General features: G+C 36.9%; 1 protein-coding gene across 4 annotated transcripts in view; it reads left to right on the forward strand.

The window, feature by feature from the left end:
• Positions 1-20,254, forward strand: part of BICC1 (BicC family RNA binding protein 1) — a 306,509-nt gene that overhangs the window by 180,753 nt on the left and 105,502 nt on the right. For all 4 annotated transcript variants that reach the window (XM_043596375.1, XM_043596377.1, XM_043596376.1 and 1 more), the window contains exon 3: positions 8,345-8,414. In XM_043596375.1, coding sequence (XP_043452310.1) covers positions 8,345-8,414 — 70 coding nt within the window. The remainder of the gene's footprint in view (positions 1-8,344; positions 8,415-20,254) is intronic.

Here is a 20,254-nt window from a genome sequence, read left to right on the forward strand (position 1 = left end):
CAACTTTATGCCTCTTGGAACTGTGCCAAGCCAGGATGTGTATATGGACATCTTGAGTGGGTTTGTCCTGCTCTTTGTTGGAAGTTCAGCTTCTGTAGCCCTGGCCAGTGAGTGCCAGTGTGGCCCTCTGTTGTGTCATTGTGACAGCCAAAATGCATCCGATATGCTGCGTATGTTCATGGAGGTGGTGATCCTTTCCTGGATTGAACCATTCTGGGGCTATCTCTGGATTATTCTGTCATTAGTTAATCAGAGTGTTGAGGGGCAAGCACTCTGCTGCTAGTGAGCACTTCATGGTGGAATTCTGGGAGGTTGGGCTTTCAGATGTCCCCACCCCCCGCCTCCATAAATATGTGGTATTTTTCACTTACTTTGTAAGCCAAGTGGGGCAGAAATTTCCCTTGCCAGGGAGTCATGTGATTTAGATTCTCACTGGACTTTGCCACATGCCTATCTGCAAAATAGGTTACACTTATCTGATTTCTAAGATTATTGTGAGGAATACATGGGAAATGTATAAGAATATTAGACAAATGTGAGGAATTGTTCTGAAGATGACAAATAACTGAATCAGTGAGATGCATTTCGTGGGTTTAAAATGAAATACAACAGAGCCTGCTAATGTCTCAGCAAAATAAACATCCCCAGCTTTTAGACACCCCCTCGTGTGAGAAGTTCACTACTTTCCCATCTCCACTTTTCAGGGCTTTCTAGTTGGCTCTTTTCTCACGTAGCTCCTTTCATTGTGAAATGCAGCAAATTGACTCACAACCCATTAGTACCTGAAGTAACTTGAAACAGCCTTCTCCATGAGGATAGACCTATTTCTCTATTGATAAAAAGGAAACTAGAATCACAGATGAGCTAGTTTTTTGGGGAAGCAGGCTGCAGATGGCTCCCAGCTGGTAGCCATTTTGAATGATGAATTTTCAATAGAGTATAAATGTCAAGTTAGAGTGTTCAGTGTTCTTTTCCTGGTCCAAGAATAAATATTTCGAGTAAAGTCAGCGTAAATAGACTTGTCGTTGGTTGATCTGAGATGCTGTGTTTACTTACCTGTGGATTTTTAACTTTATGTCTGGGTTGAAGAATTTGGTGAAATAAGCATGTTAGTAGAATTGTTGGTTTGGCAAAGGTTTCCATCATCTGTAAGATATTATCCTGTAATTGCTGCAAACTTGCAGAATCTGTAGTATAGTGAATATTGGTAGATATGTTCTCTTTCCACATGGTGTATTAATATGGAATTTGTTGGAGATGGAAAAAAACATTTATTATGACTTGAGCATTGAAGAATATAAATAATTATTTTTTTATCATGGATGAAACTCCATGTAGATTTTGATTGGATTTTAACTTATTTATTTTATTCTAATTTTGGCAAAATATTTTGGCTAAGTGAAATTACTTAAATTATCCCTTGTAAATAAATCTGTGATGAAATTTTTTTCAATAGCTGATAGAACTTTCTTCCAATTAAAAAAATTTAAAATTCCAGGCCATGTAAACATTATGCCCCCTTGCCAACTTTCCTTCTTATACTCCCCATAGAAACTAAAACCAAAACAGGAATATATGATTCCTTGTTTATTAGGTACCTTTTTAATATAAAAAAAGCAGTACTATTACTCTTTGATCAGGGTACGTTATGCCCTATTTACAAAATACAAATATGAATTAAAAAGATGTTAACAGAGCTGTTACATATCCACAGGATACTATCTTCATCACATTTTTCATCATGAAAAAGTAACTTTTATTTGGTTTTTATTTTAAAAAAAATATTTAAGTTTATTTGAGAGAGAGAGAGAATGCACACATGAGCAGAGGAGGGGCAGAGAGAGAGGGAAACAGAGAATCCCAAGCAGGCTCCATGCCGTCAGCGTGGAGCCTAATGCAGGGCTCAACCTCATGAACTGTGAGGTCATGACCTGAGTTGAAATCAAGGAACAGATGCTTAATTGACTGAAACTGACTGAGCAGGTGCCCCATGAAAGGGTAACTATTAAAGATGAACTAAAAAGTATATATTCTTTCTGATGTCAACAATCTTAATTGCTTTATATGTTTCAAAATTGATATTCTTGGGTTAAATACTTTTGTTACTGTAAATATTTCTGTTCCTCAGATCGGAAATTAGCATAAGAATTAAATTACATTTCCATTATTAATCCTCTGTTAGTAATGAGTATAGCAAGTTTGACAACATAAACTTAAAATAGTTATTTTTCAAAATATTTCATCTTTAGATAAGCTCCTCTAAAATCTCATCTCTCCTCATGACATATAGAATTGCTGCTTATAATGAAATAAAGAAACCTAGCTGAAATTGACAGAATTGAGAAGATACTCTCTTGACAATGGAGGTGTCCTGAAGTTGAAATTAACATATTTGAAATGGCTTAAACATATAGCACCCAGAATTATGAGTTAGAATAAATATTTAAGGTGTCATTTAGTGTTTACTGAAAATGATTCAGTAAACATTTGAGCTTTGATTTTTTTTTGAAGGTAGAAACCAGGGCAATGATATTAAAAACAAAACCAAGAAAACTAGCTGGAACTCCAGGATTTTTCTCCCTGAGACAGAAGATAATCATTTTCTTCTTGGAGATTTTGTGGTTTGCACACCAAAGCATTTGCTTAACTGCCATGATAATGCATGGCGTCCTTGCTCTACAAGGAAGCATTAGCCATTTTAAGTGTGTTTCCCAACTTTCAGTTCAAATTTCACACATCTTATTTTTTTTGGAGAGGGGTTGGTCACTGTTAGCCACTTAATTGAATTATTCCTTGAATGCAAATTGAACATTTTGGACAATATCCTGACTTGTTTAAGAATTAGGGCATAACATGGGTTTCTGTAAGGTGATTTCCTTGTAGAAATTAATTGGATTGTGGAAAGTATATAATGTTTTTTTGAAAAAGTGTCAGTGTTTTCATCCATTATGAGATCCTTAAGATTAACTGCTTTAGTGGTCCCATTTCTGTGATTTTTAAAAAACATTACTTTAACACTTTAAACATCACTGGTCAACAACCCAGTCTACTCAGTGACATTTATATCACTTGTATCTACACCAGAGCTCTTAATCAAGGCAGACATGGCCTCTTTGAAATGGAAAGTAAGCACTTACGTCAGGGTTGTCTGGAAGCCCAGGGACATCTTAAAAAATATATGTAACTCATCTGTAAGCTTTCTAGCTGCTCCCCCCCCCCCCCGCCGCTTTTTTCCTCTAGGAGAAATCCCAGTTTTTCCACTGATCTCCTTTAGCTGCTTTATTAATGTACATCATCCAGAATAATGAGTTAATATAAGTCTTTAAAATATTTAAAGTGTGATTTAATGTGTATAGAAAATGATTCAAAATTAGTAGTGTGTTCTTTGGGCTTTGATTTTGTGAAGGTAGAAACAAGGCCATAATAAGATTGTTTTAAAAAAGCTAGCTGGAAGTCACTTTAGAATTTCTTAAATTTTTTCCCTTTTTTGAGACATAAGAGAGTCATTTTCTTCCCAGAGGTTTTGTTGCTTCTTTGATTTCAGGCCTCAGCTTCTGGACCTCACCTTTTCCAGCTCCCTTATTTACCTTGATTTACCTTCCTATTTGTCTTGATGTCCATTTAGGACATCTTTTTAAAAAGTAGCTTGCTGTACACAGAGCCTTTCACTTGCTTAGTGCCCTGATTTCTGCCTCTGCACCCTGCAGTCTATGTCCTCTTCTACCGGGGCTCATGCTTCAGCCCCTGCTCTGGTAATCCAGCTTCAGTCCTGGCCTTCCTGGACCATCCTCCCCCAACACTCCCACCAGAGAACTGGTCTTCCTCCTCCCCCTGATTAGAGGCCCTCTCACACTCTACTATTCCATAACTGGCTGAGGTTAAAACCAACTGTTAGTATGCAGTGACTGTGCTGTAGGAACTGACTTGGAGTCATTGGAGGTGATAGTTTAAAAAGCTTCATTGATAACTTCCTAAGGGGAATTTTGACTTCCTAAAAGTGAAGTAAGTATTGCCTCTTCCTATTTGCAGTTACTTTCCTGGTTCTTAGAGTAGTGAGCAGTAGCCAAGCACAGGTCCTGTATGTCTTTGATTCATGTCATGTCTTCAAGTCTTTGTGAGCATGTCCATGTGCACATCCATAGGAGGGAGGAGAAGACGTGAGACACATTTGCTGTCCTGGATTTATGAAGTGAGCCTTGAAGCACCTCAGCCACACTGAATCACCCTCAAATCCTCTGGAGTACCTACCCTCCTTCCTTCTAGACCTTTCTTTTTTTTTTATGTTTATTTATTTTTGAGAGAGAGACAGAGTGAGAGCAGGGGAGAGGCAAAGAGAGAGGGAGACACAGAATCTGAAGCAGGCTCCAGGCTCTGAGCTGTCAGCACAGAGCCTGATGCGGGGCTCAAACCCACGAGATGTGAAATCATGACCTGAGGCAAAGTCGGACGCTTAACCGACTGAGCCACCCAGGCACCCCTTGACCTTTCTACATGCACTCTTCTATGTGGGATGCTTTCTCCTACCTTTTATCCAGCTAGCTGTTTCTCTTCCTTCAGGTGACAGCATTAATAGGCATTTCTTTGGGGTAACTTTCCTTGACTGCCCATGACTGGGCTAGGACTCCCTCTATATACTCTCATATTGCCCTGTCTCATTCTGAAACTTGACACAGTACATAATGTTGGGTTAACCTGTCCTCTCCCTTGTTAGACCATGAGATTCTGGAGGGAAGCACCATCTTGTTTGCTGTCATATCCCTAGTTTCCAGGACGGTGCCTGACCAAAAGTAATGTATGTGTAATTAACACAGGGGTTAATATTATCTAACAACCACTGTGGGCCATGTTCTGTGTTTGAGGTTTTCCACATGTTTTCTTATCAAAACCTCACAACAATTCTATGAGTAGGTACTATAATTATAATTATACAGAGGATAAAAAGCTGATAAAAGTAATTTGCCCAAAATGATAGCTAGAAAGTGGCAGAGCTGGTATTTGACTCCTTCTCTTAATGACCAGATTACACACAGTGATGAACAAATAAAGGGATGTCTGAGAAGGCATCCATTTGGAGCTCTGTATGGGGACTGCAGCCTGGTGAATGACCTGTGTGGGTGGCATTGGCTGGCTACACATGATATTCATTGGAGTCGGTTTTTTTGTTTGTTTGTTTTTTTCCCCCTAAACATAGAGAGAAGGTCAGCTACAGGTGCTAGATTCCAACAACTAGCAATTTGTTTTCTCTGTAAGGTTTGACATTGACTGCCAGTCATAGAACTTTGGAGAGCATGTGGTGTGGAAGATGAAACTCCGGTTTTAGAGTTAGGGATACTAAGCTTGGGATAGTCTCTTTTCCCCTCACAGAGAGTGTTGAGGCGGGTAGGTTGTGGAGACTCCAGACTGGTGGGAAGCTTAGAGGGAGTGTGTGTAAAGTAGCATTTTGACTTGATGGCTGTTATTTACTACTAGGGTATTATCTCTGGCATATTATTTTCTATCATGGAGCGTCTATTGGTATTTAATAAAAAGATAATACTTATGCAGGGTGATTTCTAGGAACTTCTGCAGATGATTAAGATTTTAGAAAGTTATGTCTTGCCACCATATGTTGACAAGGAGACTTCTCTATAATAATATTATAATTGTGGCACCCAACATAATTTACTGGATTAAATGGCCAAATTATTTAATTCCGAAAAAGAAAAGTATGCAAATTATAATGCTTCCCCACCAACAGCATTATATATAGTATGGTCTCATTTTTCCATTTTCTGTCTTTGGCATAAAGCAACTTAGAGGAAAATTCTGAATCAATTTTTAGTCACTTTGAAGATATATGTACGTGTAGTAGCTGGAACTATATAGCTGGACTATAGCAGAAGTCCCTCCTAATTGGAGCTTCCTCCCCTTATTCAGTGACTGTTGAACTTACCCAGACATTTACTTTTACTTGGCTTCAGGACTTAAGTGATTTTATAGATTATATTTTAGGGAACCTTTATTAACCACCTCCCTTAACTGGCCCTTTCAAGATAGTGGCTGTGAGCTGCCCTTGTGAGCAGATCCTGTGCTAGCAGCTGGTTTACTGTTAAGCGGTTGGCTTTTTTATCTGTGTCCTTGACTGGACTGTAAGCTTGTGGATGCCAGGATTTGTATCTTATTCATGGCTGTGGGTCCTGGCACTTGTGGAACCTAGGTAGGCTCTTGATAAATATTTGTAGGATGTTAAAGCCACTTGTTATGCACAAATATTAAAGCATATATACATGTTTTAAAAAGAGACCCTATGTTCCGTATGGTTTGGTCATTAAAATATGGTCTTTACAAATAGCCTGGCATTTTTATCTCCACTCTACTGCTTCCTACCTGTGTGAGGAATAAAGAAGTCTGCTTTGTAAGCATGCTATGAAGATTCATTTACCCAAATATATCCTGTGCTTGCTGTGTGTAGGATAGAGAGCTTTTATTTTGCAGAGACAGATTATAAACAAGTAAATACAGAAAATAGGAGAATTTCAGAATACAGTAAGGGATAGGAGAGAAGTCAGCACAGAGAGATGGGAAGAATTCCAGTTGGGGTCATGCAGGAGTGGACCCTGCCCACACTCACAGAAGTGTGGGCACAGAAGCCCTATGGGGAAAGCCTGCTGACATGTTCCTGGGAAGCAGAAGAAACTGAAGAGGATAATATTTATTTACTTAATTTTGAAATATGGATTAGAACACATTAACAAGGACAACATGAGATGGGAGGAGAAGAAGCAGGTCCAGGTCTTAGAGGGTCGAGGTAACAAGTTCACCTAGTTTCAGGGCCAGGCCAGTACATTGACTTCGTGAGGACTGTGTGACCTCATTTTTGTTTTTCAGTCTTTAATAGAGATACACAGGTATAGAGAAATATTTCTCTGAGAAAAATAGCAGTATAAACACCATGATAAATGGCAAGTGAGTAACACAAATGTGATGATAATGGCAAGTGGCTCTTGACCTCAGTGTGAGAGACCCAGTGGGGGCTGTGGGGTACAGCCCAGAACCTTCCTGGACCTGATGGAAGAGGGCACCTGGTCCTCAGTGCCAGCCAGGTGTTGCCATGTGGGAATGTGAGCTCCAGGTGCTAATCTGTCAAGTTTTCCAGAGAACCAGAAATCTTAATTTCTGTGTGAAATTCCCAGAGTTAAAAATGTTGGCTCATATTTTAAAAACCTTATGATGGGTAGACAAAGTGCATCTGTGAGCTGCCTGTTTGAAACATCTGCTGAAAGTTCTTTTATGCTATGAAAAGGGGGATTAAGTGAAGTACAGTGCACGTTAACATGTTAAGCATGTAGCCTTATGTCTACATAAGACATAGACTGTGCTGAAGGGATAAAGGTATTTTTTATTAATCTCACTGTGTTTAGTTGTCTTCACCTTTAGTTTGTTTAGTTAACTAACACTAAGTCCATATTAAAAAGTATATATTACTCTACTATTTGAAGTGGTTAATGTATGCTAGTTGCTGTTATTTGCCTATTAACTTGTTTAGTTGTTTGCTCTATTGATTTCTTTGGTGAATTTTGTATTCATGGCACAAAAGTAAACCTTAATCTAGTCTTATTCATGTGATAAGAGAGGAACAAGGATGAACATTTTTTGGTTATTCTTTTTTAATTGCCATCTACTGCCTTAGCTCTGTGGTTGTTGTTTCCCTCACTTGTTCTTGCACCTTGGCACATTTGGGTCCAAGGCCCCCTGGCCTGTGTTAGCTACATGGAAGCGGAAAAGAACTGGGGCAGAGATGTCATTTTGCACTAGGCGAAGGATGATGGGAATGCAGCCTTAGGACATGATGTCGTATTTAGAGGTTTTTCATCAGTTTTAATGAAATACAAATGTGACCAGAGCAAGTTGTTATTTTTTTTCCCAGAAAAAAAAAATCCTCATTTAGTATGGCCTAGCCCACGTAGTTTTGTATTACAAGGATTATGTTTGGTGTGTTGCAATCTGTTGGCGATGGTCTTGGGGAATTTTATTCAGCGCAAGCATCTCTGAGAGTTCTGGCGTCAAGTGGGGTCAATTACTTGTTCATGTACTTTTGGTTTTGTTGTCTCTATGCTAAAATTCTGGAGCATCACGGAGAGGAACACTGGGAGTAACAAAATATACTTGAATATTTTTAATAGATTAAAGGCTTATAAAAATGAGTATCTCTTTTCACCAAGTTTTTCTTTTGCATTATTTTAAGATGAGATCACTTTATCAGCATGAGACTAAAGACTTGAAAATAATTTTTTTAGAAGAATCTTAACTGTAAATACAAGCTCTTAATTGAATCAATATTTTTCTCTCTTAATTTTTGTTACAGATCATGGAGGAAACAAATACGCAGATTGCTTGGCCATCAAAACTGAAGATTGGAGCCAAATCCAAGAAAGGTAAATCATGAGAGATGGTGCAATTGGTGGCTTTGATAATGGAGACTGGAATTACTGGGAAAAAAAACCCTGGAAGTTTGCCGGGAGAAAATCAACCTTTATTCTTACCACATATGTCCCAAAATATTTGTGTAATAGCAATATTTTGGAAGGCTTATCATAATTGAAAATTATGCCTTTTATCCAACAACCAAAAAAATTAAGTATTTTATTATAATGGAAATGTTTTTATAGGAGATACCATAGCAAATTATGATTTCAGTGATGCCCTTTCATTCAGTGGCCATAAGTAATGGTAACTCTCCACATGTAATAAAGTGTTTTCAATACATAAACTTCCAGTGTTTATACAGTAGGCATCTTTTTTTGTACCACACAGATTTAATAGCTAATTTTTTTTTCTTTCCAATGTGGTACAAACCTTAGATTTCCTTTCTTGCACGCTTCTTCATCTGTCAAACAGTGATGAATGTGCTACATTTCTCTTTTAGGCTGAGAATTTCCCTTGGGTGGCCTTTCTTCTGCTTTATTCTAGAACACACTATCCAATGCATGGATGGTCAGGAATGGAAGTATAGGCACCTTGAGTTTTCTTCCAAGGTTACATAGTAGTTTCAAGTGACCTGCCAGTATATGTTTTTATGAATTGTTTTCCAAAGTATAACCTTAGTCTCAACAAACTTTGTTGTGTATACAGTCATTAGGAGATAATGAGAGATACCATCAAACAATTCAAAAACAATGATTATGCAAGCTGAACATTATCTGTTGTGGTCTAGTTTTTTTGTTGTTGCTGTTTGGTTTCATATTTGCTTCCCCTTCTCCCTATGACTTTTATTGCTAAATAATAATAAACATTGTGGGATTTCTCAATTTCTTTTCTTATTTTAGTTTAGAATGCCTTCCTTTAATCTCATTTTATTAGTTACTCATCACATGGAATGTAAATTATTCTACGGTTGTTGTTGTGAGTACTGTTAGTGGGACTTCAGTGGACTGATTGTGGTGGCAAGAGCTGGGAAGCCTGGGTTCTCACCAGTCATAAGAAAGCATGGTGAATTTCCAAGTATAATTACATAGCTAGTATACACCTTGCATTTGCCAAGTGCTGTAGGATATATGCTCAATCTTCAGTGTGTTGAGATGTTTTATACTCATCATGCTGAAGAAGAAATTACTCATTAGTGGATTACCTACCTGTTTGGTTGTTTGTGGCAATTTAAAAATTCCTAGCCTACTACTTGAATAAATTGGAACTTGAGCATAAATTGGATTCTTTTTCCCTATTGTCAGATATTTTTACTTAAAAAATGTGATGAACTTCATTACTTATCCTAATCAAAATGTAATTTGATCAGTCTCTAAAAATCCCCAAGGAAACATGAATATTAAAATGATTTAAGATAATTTTAGATGGCTTATTCTCTTGCATTACCCATGCTGTGTTTTCCCCCCAATTATCATGAGAAACTTGGAATTGATTTTTTTATTCAAAATGTGGTTACAATTTTAGAGATTTTAGATAATATGGAGAAAAATAGATGAGGTTAATGTTTTAGCTTAGTTTCCAGTCATTGACACACTTAACCCATTCAGAATAGCCAACTATATTCCACATTTTGATTATAAATTTTTCTTTGAAAATAAAAATATTTCGGCAGTACGTTTTGAGGGCGTTTAGCATAATTTCCCCGTGGTTAAAGTTAACCATTGGAATTGTGCCTAAGAATTGATCCCTCCAGGCCTATGTCTACAGACATCATTTTATTTTTCTATTATTTATGAAGTGCTATGAATGTACACAGTACTGTATGATGAGTAGAATGTGCCAAAAGAGAGAGATTGAGCTCAAGGAAGAGAGAAAAAATCAAAAGTTTTCCTCAGAGGAATTTGCTATTCAGAATTTGAGTTGCTCTTGTTACTTAAACACACAGCTGCTGAATCAGTTTTGGCTAACATCCCTGATATGTGTATTCCTATATTAAGTTAAAGTTTTTTAAATTCAGAGATGAAATTTGTTTAATTATGATTTTTAATAAGTAAAAATAAAATGAAAATGGCAGGAGGCACTTTTGAAAGCAATTCTCCCATTTGATGTGGGTATCTGCCTCTGAATGTTGTATAGAAAACAGTTGTTAGTCTTTATTTTAAACCTTCTTTATTCTAAAGTATTACTACTCAAGATATCCAAGAATATAAATGTATCTAGGGATTCATGCCATGTTTTAGATGGTTATTAAATTCTAAATCCCATGGTGGTGTGATGACTTAGAATATACAGACAGTCCCCAGATGATGCTAGAGAGAATATAGCCATGGATTGTGTTGTATTTCACTCTCTAGACTTTTGATCTTATTGGTTGCACATATAAAAGCCTAGAGATACATTTTTCATGGCTACTGCTACTAGTCTGCCCCTTTCTTTACCCCATTGGAATTTAGTCCTATGCTTTATGTTTTAAGCCATCAATCCTTTAGTAGAGTGGCCAGATGAGTAGCTGTATGGCTACTTTGGTTGAATTGCTGGTAGGGAGCTGCCTGGCAGAAAGGCAAAAAGCCAACTACCTGAATTTGCCATCACTTCAGAAATTCAGATTCTTCTCTGGAGATTCTGGTTCAGTACGTCTATGGTGAGATTAGGAAACATATACTTAACAAGTTCCTTTGGTGGCTTTTATGGTTAAGCTGACTTTGTAAGCCAAAATCTCACCATCTGACTTGGAAATACTATGACTTAGTTACTGAGAAGACCATGTTGAAAGGTAGTGGGTGATGATTGCTGTTGAAAAACAGGCATAAGTCCTTCAACAGTCAGTCCTTTTTTTCTTGATAATGTCCATCTTGGTTTCCAAAAACTGCACTTTTATGGATTCATTAATTTTATGTTTCTGTCATCTTTGTAGTTAGCATGAATAAGTTTAGAGTGATGAACCATTGTTCAGTGCCTGTGTGAAGAATAATTTTGAGTAAAATTTGTCCCTCTCTCTACCCCTCATTCGTCCTTCTCTCATTCCCTTTTACTCCTCCATTCTCTTTAACCATATAGAATACAGTGAAAAAAATGTATTAGAAATATTTCCACTTAGTAAGCATGGCATTTTGGGAAATGGCATGTTTTGTCATACAAAACTAAGTAAGGACTATGGAACTTTAAAAAATTTATAAGCATTTGAAATTATTGGAAGATTGATTCTCATTACAGCTAGAAAGAACTAAGAATTTAAGATTCAATATAATTAACATTGAAGTAGGCAATTCTAGGGTTGTCCTAATGGGGGTGTCATGAAGAAGAAAAATAAAGCAATATATAGTATTTCTTCTATATAGCATACATTTATTTTGAGTGGAAGAAAATAAAAATCTTTCCAACTCTTAGGTTCAGAGTACTAGAATATTCTGCTTTGAATAGAAAAATCAGTGGTTTATGTCTCTGAGGACAGCACTTAAGGATTAAGGTGTTTAATACTGTAAAACCTTACTAACAGAATAACTTCAGGCACACATTAAAATTTTTAATATGCTATTCTGAATCACAGCCTATTTTAAAGTAAATGCAGCTTCATTAAAGTGTAGATAGCATTTTGAACAAGTTTGACTGTTTTGCCAACTAGAAGTCCTTCCAGACCTGCCTTAATAGATAAAAGTGATTTATAATGAGAATTTATCACACTGTTATGATTGTGTGGCATGCAATGCTAGATGAGTTTGTTCTCTCTTAATTAAGGTAAACATTTTTCTTATGGTCTTCTTTTTGTCCGTAGTTTGCTCATCAGTCTCTTTCTTCCTAGACTGGCAAAGTTGTAAATGTGGGTGAAAATTGTTTAAAGTTTTTATGCCAAATTCCAAATAAATGTGGCCAGCATTAGTGAAGCTTTATTGTCTTTTGTTCTGGGAAGTTGTCATCTTACAGAGTTGAAGTGATAGAAACTGTTTCTTTTACGACTATTCAGGATGCCCCAGAATGATCAGGAATGAGAGGTGTGGCTGAATTGCTTGATGTGTCCTGGTTTCGAGGCAATTTGGCACCAAGTTTGGCTGTTCTCTTCCTCCTGGAATAAACAAGAGGATCATCAAAATTAGGTTTTATTATTTTTGGTTGCATTCCATCAGAACAAGTGATATGTAACAGGAAATCTTAGGTTGAGAAAAATTGAAGACTGTTCATTTTATTTTTTCCAGAGGAAAATGTTGAATGTATGTACACTTTTGTTGAGCATTCACATTGAACTAGTTGAGGCTTTTAACACTGTACTGCTCAAATGGGGCAGAGAACAGAGAAGAGGCATGGCATGGTGTGCCATGCTACAGTGTTTCCAGTGGTGAGTTATTATCTCAAAAATTATTTTAGTCATCACAACCAGCATATAAAAATACAACTAGATTAGAAAAGAAAACAGAGTGTAAGAGTATTGTTTTATGTCATATATGTCACTATTTACATGTATATATAAATATATAAATATTACTAGCTCATGGTGTAAAATGAGTGACAAAGACAGGTTGGAGAATGCTGTTCTAAGTGATCAGTTCCCCAAAGGGTAAAGAGTATCCTTAGCACTGTAACCAGTACATAGTTGGCACTCAGTAAGTATTTGCAGATTTTCTGATACCTCCGTTCAGCTCAGTCATGGTTAAAGTGAAACCACTGGTAGAGATGGAGTTGTAAGCCACTAAGCTGTGCTGTGTAGTAGAAAGGTTTAAAATCATGACTTTACACAGGAGTGGCATTTACTATTATGAAAAATGCTAATAATGTCTTTCCTATAGATCTTTTAAGTGAATGAATGTGGCATAATTTTTGGCTGACACCAGTGTGTCTAAAGCTCCTTTCAGTGGTTCTGAGTAGTAAAAGGAAACTTCAGGGAAACGATGAAATGACCTCATCTTTGTCATTCATGGGGCACCTGAATGAAACTCTCTGCCTTTCCTAGTAAGCTTGTAAATGAAACTTAACAAGATGCATCCTCCTGGTTGTCTTCCAGCCAGAGTTGTTTTTGTTGTGGCTGCTTTATTTATAAAAAAAAAATTTTTTAACATTTACTTATTTTTGAGAGACAGAGTGCAAGTAGGGTAGGGGCAGAGAGAGAGGGAGACACAGAATCTAAAGCAGGCTTCAGGCTGCAGGCTCCACAGTGTCAGCACAGAGCCAGAAGTCGGGCTCGAATGCATTGACGGCGAGATCATGACCTGAGCCGAAGTCAGATGCTTAACTGACTGAGCCACCCAGGCGCCTCTGTTGTGGCTGTTTTAGGTAGTGTTTGGTTACATAATTGACATATCACCAATAATATTGAATACTACTGTTTGTTGAGACTGGCTGGGGCCACATACTGTGCTGAATATTCTATATATATATAATCTTATTTAATGATCAGGGCAATCTATGACTTAGATGGTGATATTTTCAGTTTATAGGTAAACAAACTAAAGCACATGAAATAGAATAACTTGCCCAAGGTTTTATGTTTAGTAGGTAGCAGACCCCAAACTTGAACTCAGGTCTATTTTCAGAGCCCAAATCCACCTCGGTGAGAGTGTACCTTTCTTAATACCTTTCCTTATTCCAGGGTTTCCTTAGATATAGTATTCCTTCGGTGACCATTGCCACGTACAACTGATTATAATTAGTACTGATAATAATCAGTTTCATAATGCTTCAATCCTTGGGAATTACAGTAATTTGAAAGTAGGCTAAATTAGGCTTATCCTTACTCTTGTAGATAACATCTCCTGTTTTTCAGGAGGAGTTAGATTTAACAGTTAAGAAAAACATGAAACCATTCATAACTGTATACATATTTTAAAAATGCCTGCTTCTGAATTTTATCTTTATATTTCATATCTTCATGTGCTGTTTCATTAGGAAGAGACTTTTTGATTTGTCAATAAACTAAAACAACTTCTAAGATGAACTTAAAAGGAAAATAATCTCAGAACATGTTATAAATTCCTTGGAGGATTTTTGCTTGCTTTTTTGCTTTTCAGTCTTCAATAGCAGTTTCTTTGACCTGCTCAGTAGCCATTGTATTTCTGCCGGGGAGAAAGATTTTGTATTTAACATATTTGTATATATTGTTAATGCAACTGATCGTCAGTTGGTCAATGATAACTAGGAACCAAGAGTAGGAATTCAACCAAAGAACTAGACAAGTTGTATGCGGTGTACTAATAGTCACTCTGGTTAGAGAGAATATGGTCTAACTAGGACTTCTCAGGAGGATGGAGACCTTGGGTATTTCTAGTTCCTAAAGTTCCCAGTATAGTTAATAAAAGGCTTATAAAATTAATGTGTATTTTAAATATACAGTTTATCAGTACATCTCTTTCTACATGAATGACCCTATTTGTAGACAGTGCCAAACATGCAACTTTGAAATCCTTTCTGAATATGACATGTGCTCACACACACAGACACACAACACAAACACTTATGTGTGCGTGCACACACACACACACACACACACACACAGTCCTGCAAGTGAAATGATTTATGCAGTGTGATACATTATCATAACTGAAGGCCCAAGTTTGGGTTCATATCTTGACCTCTCACTGGCTCCTCTTTCTTCCCTTCTGCAGCCCCCAAGAGTTGGCTTACTCATTCATCTCATAAATGCTACAGGCTAGCCGCTGCTTCCAGTCTCTCCTCTCTCTCCTATACCAGGGCCACAGAGGAAGGTGGTTTTAGCTTTTCAATTGTTCTCTAAGCCTGAAATAAGCAAACATATCTGGAAATTTTTTTTAAAAGATTTCTAATTAATTAGGAAACAAATTTGGAGTGGAATGGAGAGGTGAGAAAGTAAGTAGGAAAAGTGAAAGCATCAAGAGAATGAGAACACATGCCAGAGACAGGGAGAAAATACTTGCACAGGCCCTATATGATAAAAGAACTATTACCCAAAATATACAAAGAGCTTCTAAAACTCAACAATAAGGAAATGGACAACCAATTAAAAAATAAGCAAAAGACCTGAACAGACACCTCACCAAAGAAGATGTACAGATAGCAAATAAGGTTATGAAAAAATGTTCCACATCATATGTTTTTAGGGAATTGCAAATTAAAATAATGTGATACTACTATGCACATTATTAGAATGGCCTAAATTCAAAGCACTAATAACACCACATGCTGGCCAGAATGTGGAGCAACAGAAACTCTCATTTCTTGCTGGTAGAAATATAAAATGGTACAGCCACTTCGGAAGAAGGGTTGGCAGTTTCTTAACAAAACTAAACATATTCTTTACCATGTAGCAATTGCACTCCTTGATATTTCCCTAAATGAGTTGAAAACTTATGTTCACACAAAATTACACACAGATGTTTATAGCAGCTTTATTCATAATCACCAAACTTGAAAACAATTAAGATGTCCTTCAGTAGGTGAATGGATAAGTGAACTGTGGTACATCCAGACAAAGAAATATTACTCAGCACTAAAAAGATGAACTATCAAGCCATGAAAAGACATAGAGAAACCTTAAATGCATATTACTAAGTGAAAGAAGCCAGTGCTCATATTGTATGATTCCAACTATATGACATTCTGGAAAAAGCAAAACTATGGAGATAGTGAAAAGATTAGTGATCACTAGGGGCTTGAGGGAAAGGAAGGGTGAATGGGCAGAGCACAGAGGATTTTGTAGGGCAGTGAAACTATTCTTTGTGATCTAAAATGGTGTGTGTGTGTGTGTGTGTGTTTGCATGTGTGTCTATGTATATGTGTATGTATGTATTTTTTGAAACCCTTAGAATAGTGAATAGTTTTTTTAATTTTATTTAAATTCTGGTTAATTAACATATAATGTCATATTGGTTTTAGCAATAGAATTTAGTGATTCATCACTTACATACAATACCCAGTACTCAACACAAGTGCCCCCTTAATGCCTAGAATATGTTTCGATGTCAATATGATACTAGTGGTGGGGAAGGTGGTGCCTGTGTGTGTGGAGGAGCATATGGAAACTCTCTGTAATTTCCACTCAGTTTTTCTCTGAACCTGAAATTTCTTTAAAAATTAAAGTATATTTTACAAAAAAAAATAGTCCTAGATCCTGGGCACAACACTTTAATCAGCATTTTAAAGTATATTACATGAAAAGATAATGTTACAGGATCCCTGGTAACTCCTTAAGTGTGAGCTTAAAAGGACCATAAAATCTCTGAAGAACCAATGAAAAGTTTTATGAAATTAAGAATGAAAGAAAGATGGTTAGGGGTGTCTATGTGGCTCAGTTGGTTAATAAGTGTCTGACTCTTGATTTTGACTCAGGTTGTGATCTCATAGTTTGACAGTTTGAGCCCCATATTGGGCTATGCACTGTGCTTGGGATTCTCTCTCTCAAGAAAGAAAGATGGTTAAAGAGTGAATCCCACTCTTTTATTCCTCGAAAGGTGACTGGAGCCAAATCTTCATCTTCCATCTCTCACCTGCCTCTGTGACTGCTGTCTTTCTTTTTGGGATATCGTCCTCTCCCTGTCTTCCTTTTTTTTCCTGAACAGATGTTTTTAAGTCCCTTTCCTTTAGTGAAGAAAGTACCATCCCAGGATTCCATCTGCAGTTCTTTCTTCTGTTAAATCCTGTGAGGAGGAAGGATGAAAATACTTTGCCTACCTTATAATAGGCATTGTGCTAGGTGTGTTATCTGTATCTCTTAATCCTTATAATAACCCACATGAACAACTGTTATTATCCTCAGTATACACATTAGTGAGTGATGTGGAGAGATGATATAACTTCTTGAAGGTCATAGAGTTTGAAGTGATGGAAGTAGCATATAACCTTTGATTTAAAGATCAGGGTGTTCTCTGTCAGTCCATAGCATGCACATAGGTTGCTAAAGGAGGAGTGTTTGGTCACTAAAGGAAGGGATATTCACCAACACATTCATTTAAGAAAACTCAGAATTTTTTTTAAACTTACTTACTATTTATTTATTTATGTTTTTAATTTACATCCAAGTTAGTTAGCATATGGTGCAACAATGATTTCAGGGGTAGATTCCTTAATGCCCCTTACCCATTTAGCCCATCCCTCCTCCCACAACGCCTCCAGCAACCTTCTGTTTGTTCTCCATATTTAAGAGTCTCTTATGTTTTGTCCCTCTCCCTGTTTTTATCTTATTTTTGCTCTCCTTCCCTCATGTTCATCTGTTTTGTATGTTAAATTCCTCATATGAGTGAAGTCATATGATATTTGTCTTTCTCTGACTAATTTCACTTAGCATAATACCCTCTAGTTCCATCTACATAGTTGCAAATGGCAAGATTGCATTCCTTTTGATTGCTGAGTAATACTCCATTGTATGTATATACCACATCTTCTTCATCCATCCATCCATCCATCCATCCATCCATCCATCCATCCATAGACATTTGGGCTCTTTCCGTACTTTGGCTATTGTTGATAGTGCTGCTATAAACATTGAGGTGCATGTGCCCCTTTGAAATAGCACACCTGTATCCCTTGGATAAATACCTAATAGTGCAATTGCTGGGTCATAGGGTAGTCTATTTTTAATTTTTTGAGGAACCTCCATACTGTTTTCTAGAGTGGCTGCACCAGTTTGTATTCCCACAAGCAGTGCAAAAGAGATCCTTTTTCTCCACATCCTCACCAACATGTGTTGCTGCCTGAGTTGTTAATGTTAGCCGTACTCAGAATGTTTCTTAATTAGCTTCAAGAAGAAAGCAATCCTAACTCCTTATCCTCATTTTAGAAGCTTACTGGATGTCCATCTTTTTAAAACTTTCAATCTAGATTTATTTTAATCATTTTTTGTGCTGTTATGCATCATCTTTCTTTCCTTTTCTCCTCTTTTTAAATCCATTAATGGTTTTACCCAAATTTATACTTTTTTTTTCTGGAGTATTGGTTATCAACCTAGCATAATTTTATCCCCCAAGATACATTTGGAAATATCTCTAGATATTTCTGGTGTCACAATTTGGAGGTGGTGTTATTGGCATCTGATAGGCAGAGCCAGGGATTATGCTAAACATCTACAATGCACCAGACAGTTCTCACAAGAGTAATCTGGTACAAAATGTCAATGTGTGAGGTTGAGAAACACTGAGCTGGAAGAGCAGGCTTGACATCAGGGGACTGCTGTGTGCATAACACTGGATTCTTAGAAGATTTCAGGAAGCTCAGTGCATGTGTAACTGGTTTCCTTTTACAGCACTAAAGATAGGATAGTCACCCCTAAAGGTTCAGTGCACATATGTAACATAGGTGAACTGACAGAATTCCAGTGAAAGATAAAGCATGGTCATGGTTAGGTTGGCAGGTGTACACATTTGGAAAGTCACTTGGCAGTCAGTTTTTAATTGTATAGTTCGTACATCTTTAACTGCTTGTTTATTCTCCATGAATGTTTTAAACAGCATCCCCAGTTGTGCCTTCTGGCTCCAGTGCTGTGGGGATGGATCTAGTTCTTGCTGCCTGTGTCTTTGATTCCTCTTTTCTGGAATGTGTAGCTATGATGTTGTGATGGTGTCTGAGACTTGTGACTGTATTTGAACACCCTGATGGTGCACTTGCAGACATCATGACCTAACCATGTGGCATTTTTTCATTGACTAAAGGAAATACCTTAAATCATGATGGCATCCTCATTTCTTCAAATGGCCTTTTTATGCCATTATGGCATGGTTTGAGGTTTACTATAACTCTTTTTATAAACATGTTTTATACAACTATACTAACAGACATTTTTATCAAAAGATATTAGATTTCAGGAATGAAGAGTTACATTCTCTTTATATCTTGTTGCCCAAAATTACTCTTAAAGCAAAATAAGTCCTGCCTGAAATAAAAATAAAATGAGAACACAGCATATGTATGTTTTGGGCTGTTTGGTCTATGCAAATAGTGATTTTATTACTTTATGAAAATGGGTTCACTTTATACAGGTATACATTTCTGCAATTGGATTTTTCCTCTTAAAAAGTAATACAACATCTTCCATAAATCACAAGTAAAGTAAGAAATACCATTGGGTGTGTGTGGGTAAAGATATATCAATAGTATATTTTGACAAATCTGTTTTGATGGACATTGGGTTTTTTCTTTTTCTACAGTGAATGTCAAATGTATTGGTCTACTTGTACAAGGTTTTCTGTTGCAAACATTCTTACAAGTAGAATTTTTAAGTCACAGGTAATGAACAACTTTAATATTTTTTTACAGTTGCCACCTTTTCCTCCAAATGATTGTTGAACTCCTGACAGGCAAGGTCTGGATTCTGGAAAGGGAAGATTCTTACCTCCCATATTTGTGACCATCCTCGGCCAGCCTTGATAGTGTAAAATATGGTGTCTCCTGTGCTTCCTTAATTAATAGAAAAGCTGTGCATTTTTTCACGTGTTCATGGGACACTTATTTGTTTTTTTTTTTTTTTAATTTTTTTTCAACATTTATTTATTTATTTTTGGGACAGAGAGAGACAGAGCATGAACGGGGGAGGGGCAGAGAGAGAGGGAGACACAGAATCGGAAACAGGCTCCAGGCCCTGAGCCATCAGCCCAGAGCCCGCTGCGGGGCTCGAACTCACGGACCGTGAGATCGTGACCTGGCTGAAGTCGGACGCTTAACCAACTGCGCCACCCAGGCGCCCCATGGGACACTTATTTGTACTACTATGTGGATCGTTTTTCTTAACCTTGGTTTATTAATATCCTTTCCCTATTCTAGTTAGTTTTTCATCTTTTTTGCTAATGAAATAATTTTTTCAAATGAATTTTTTCTTTAATTTTTTTGTATTCAGAAGTTTAAGATTGTTAATGCTTCTCTCTAATTTTAGTATAGACATCTCATTTCTTACCATTAATAT

The sequence above is a fragment of the Prionailurus bengalensis genome, chromosome D2 (genome assembly GCF_016509475.1).
Source record: "Prionailurus bengalensis isolate Pbe53 chromosome D2, Fcat_Pben_1.1_paternal_pri, whole genome shotgun sequence".
NCBI lineage: Eukaryota > Metazoa > Chordata > Mammalia > Carnivora > Felidae > Prionailurus > Prionailurus bengalensis.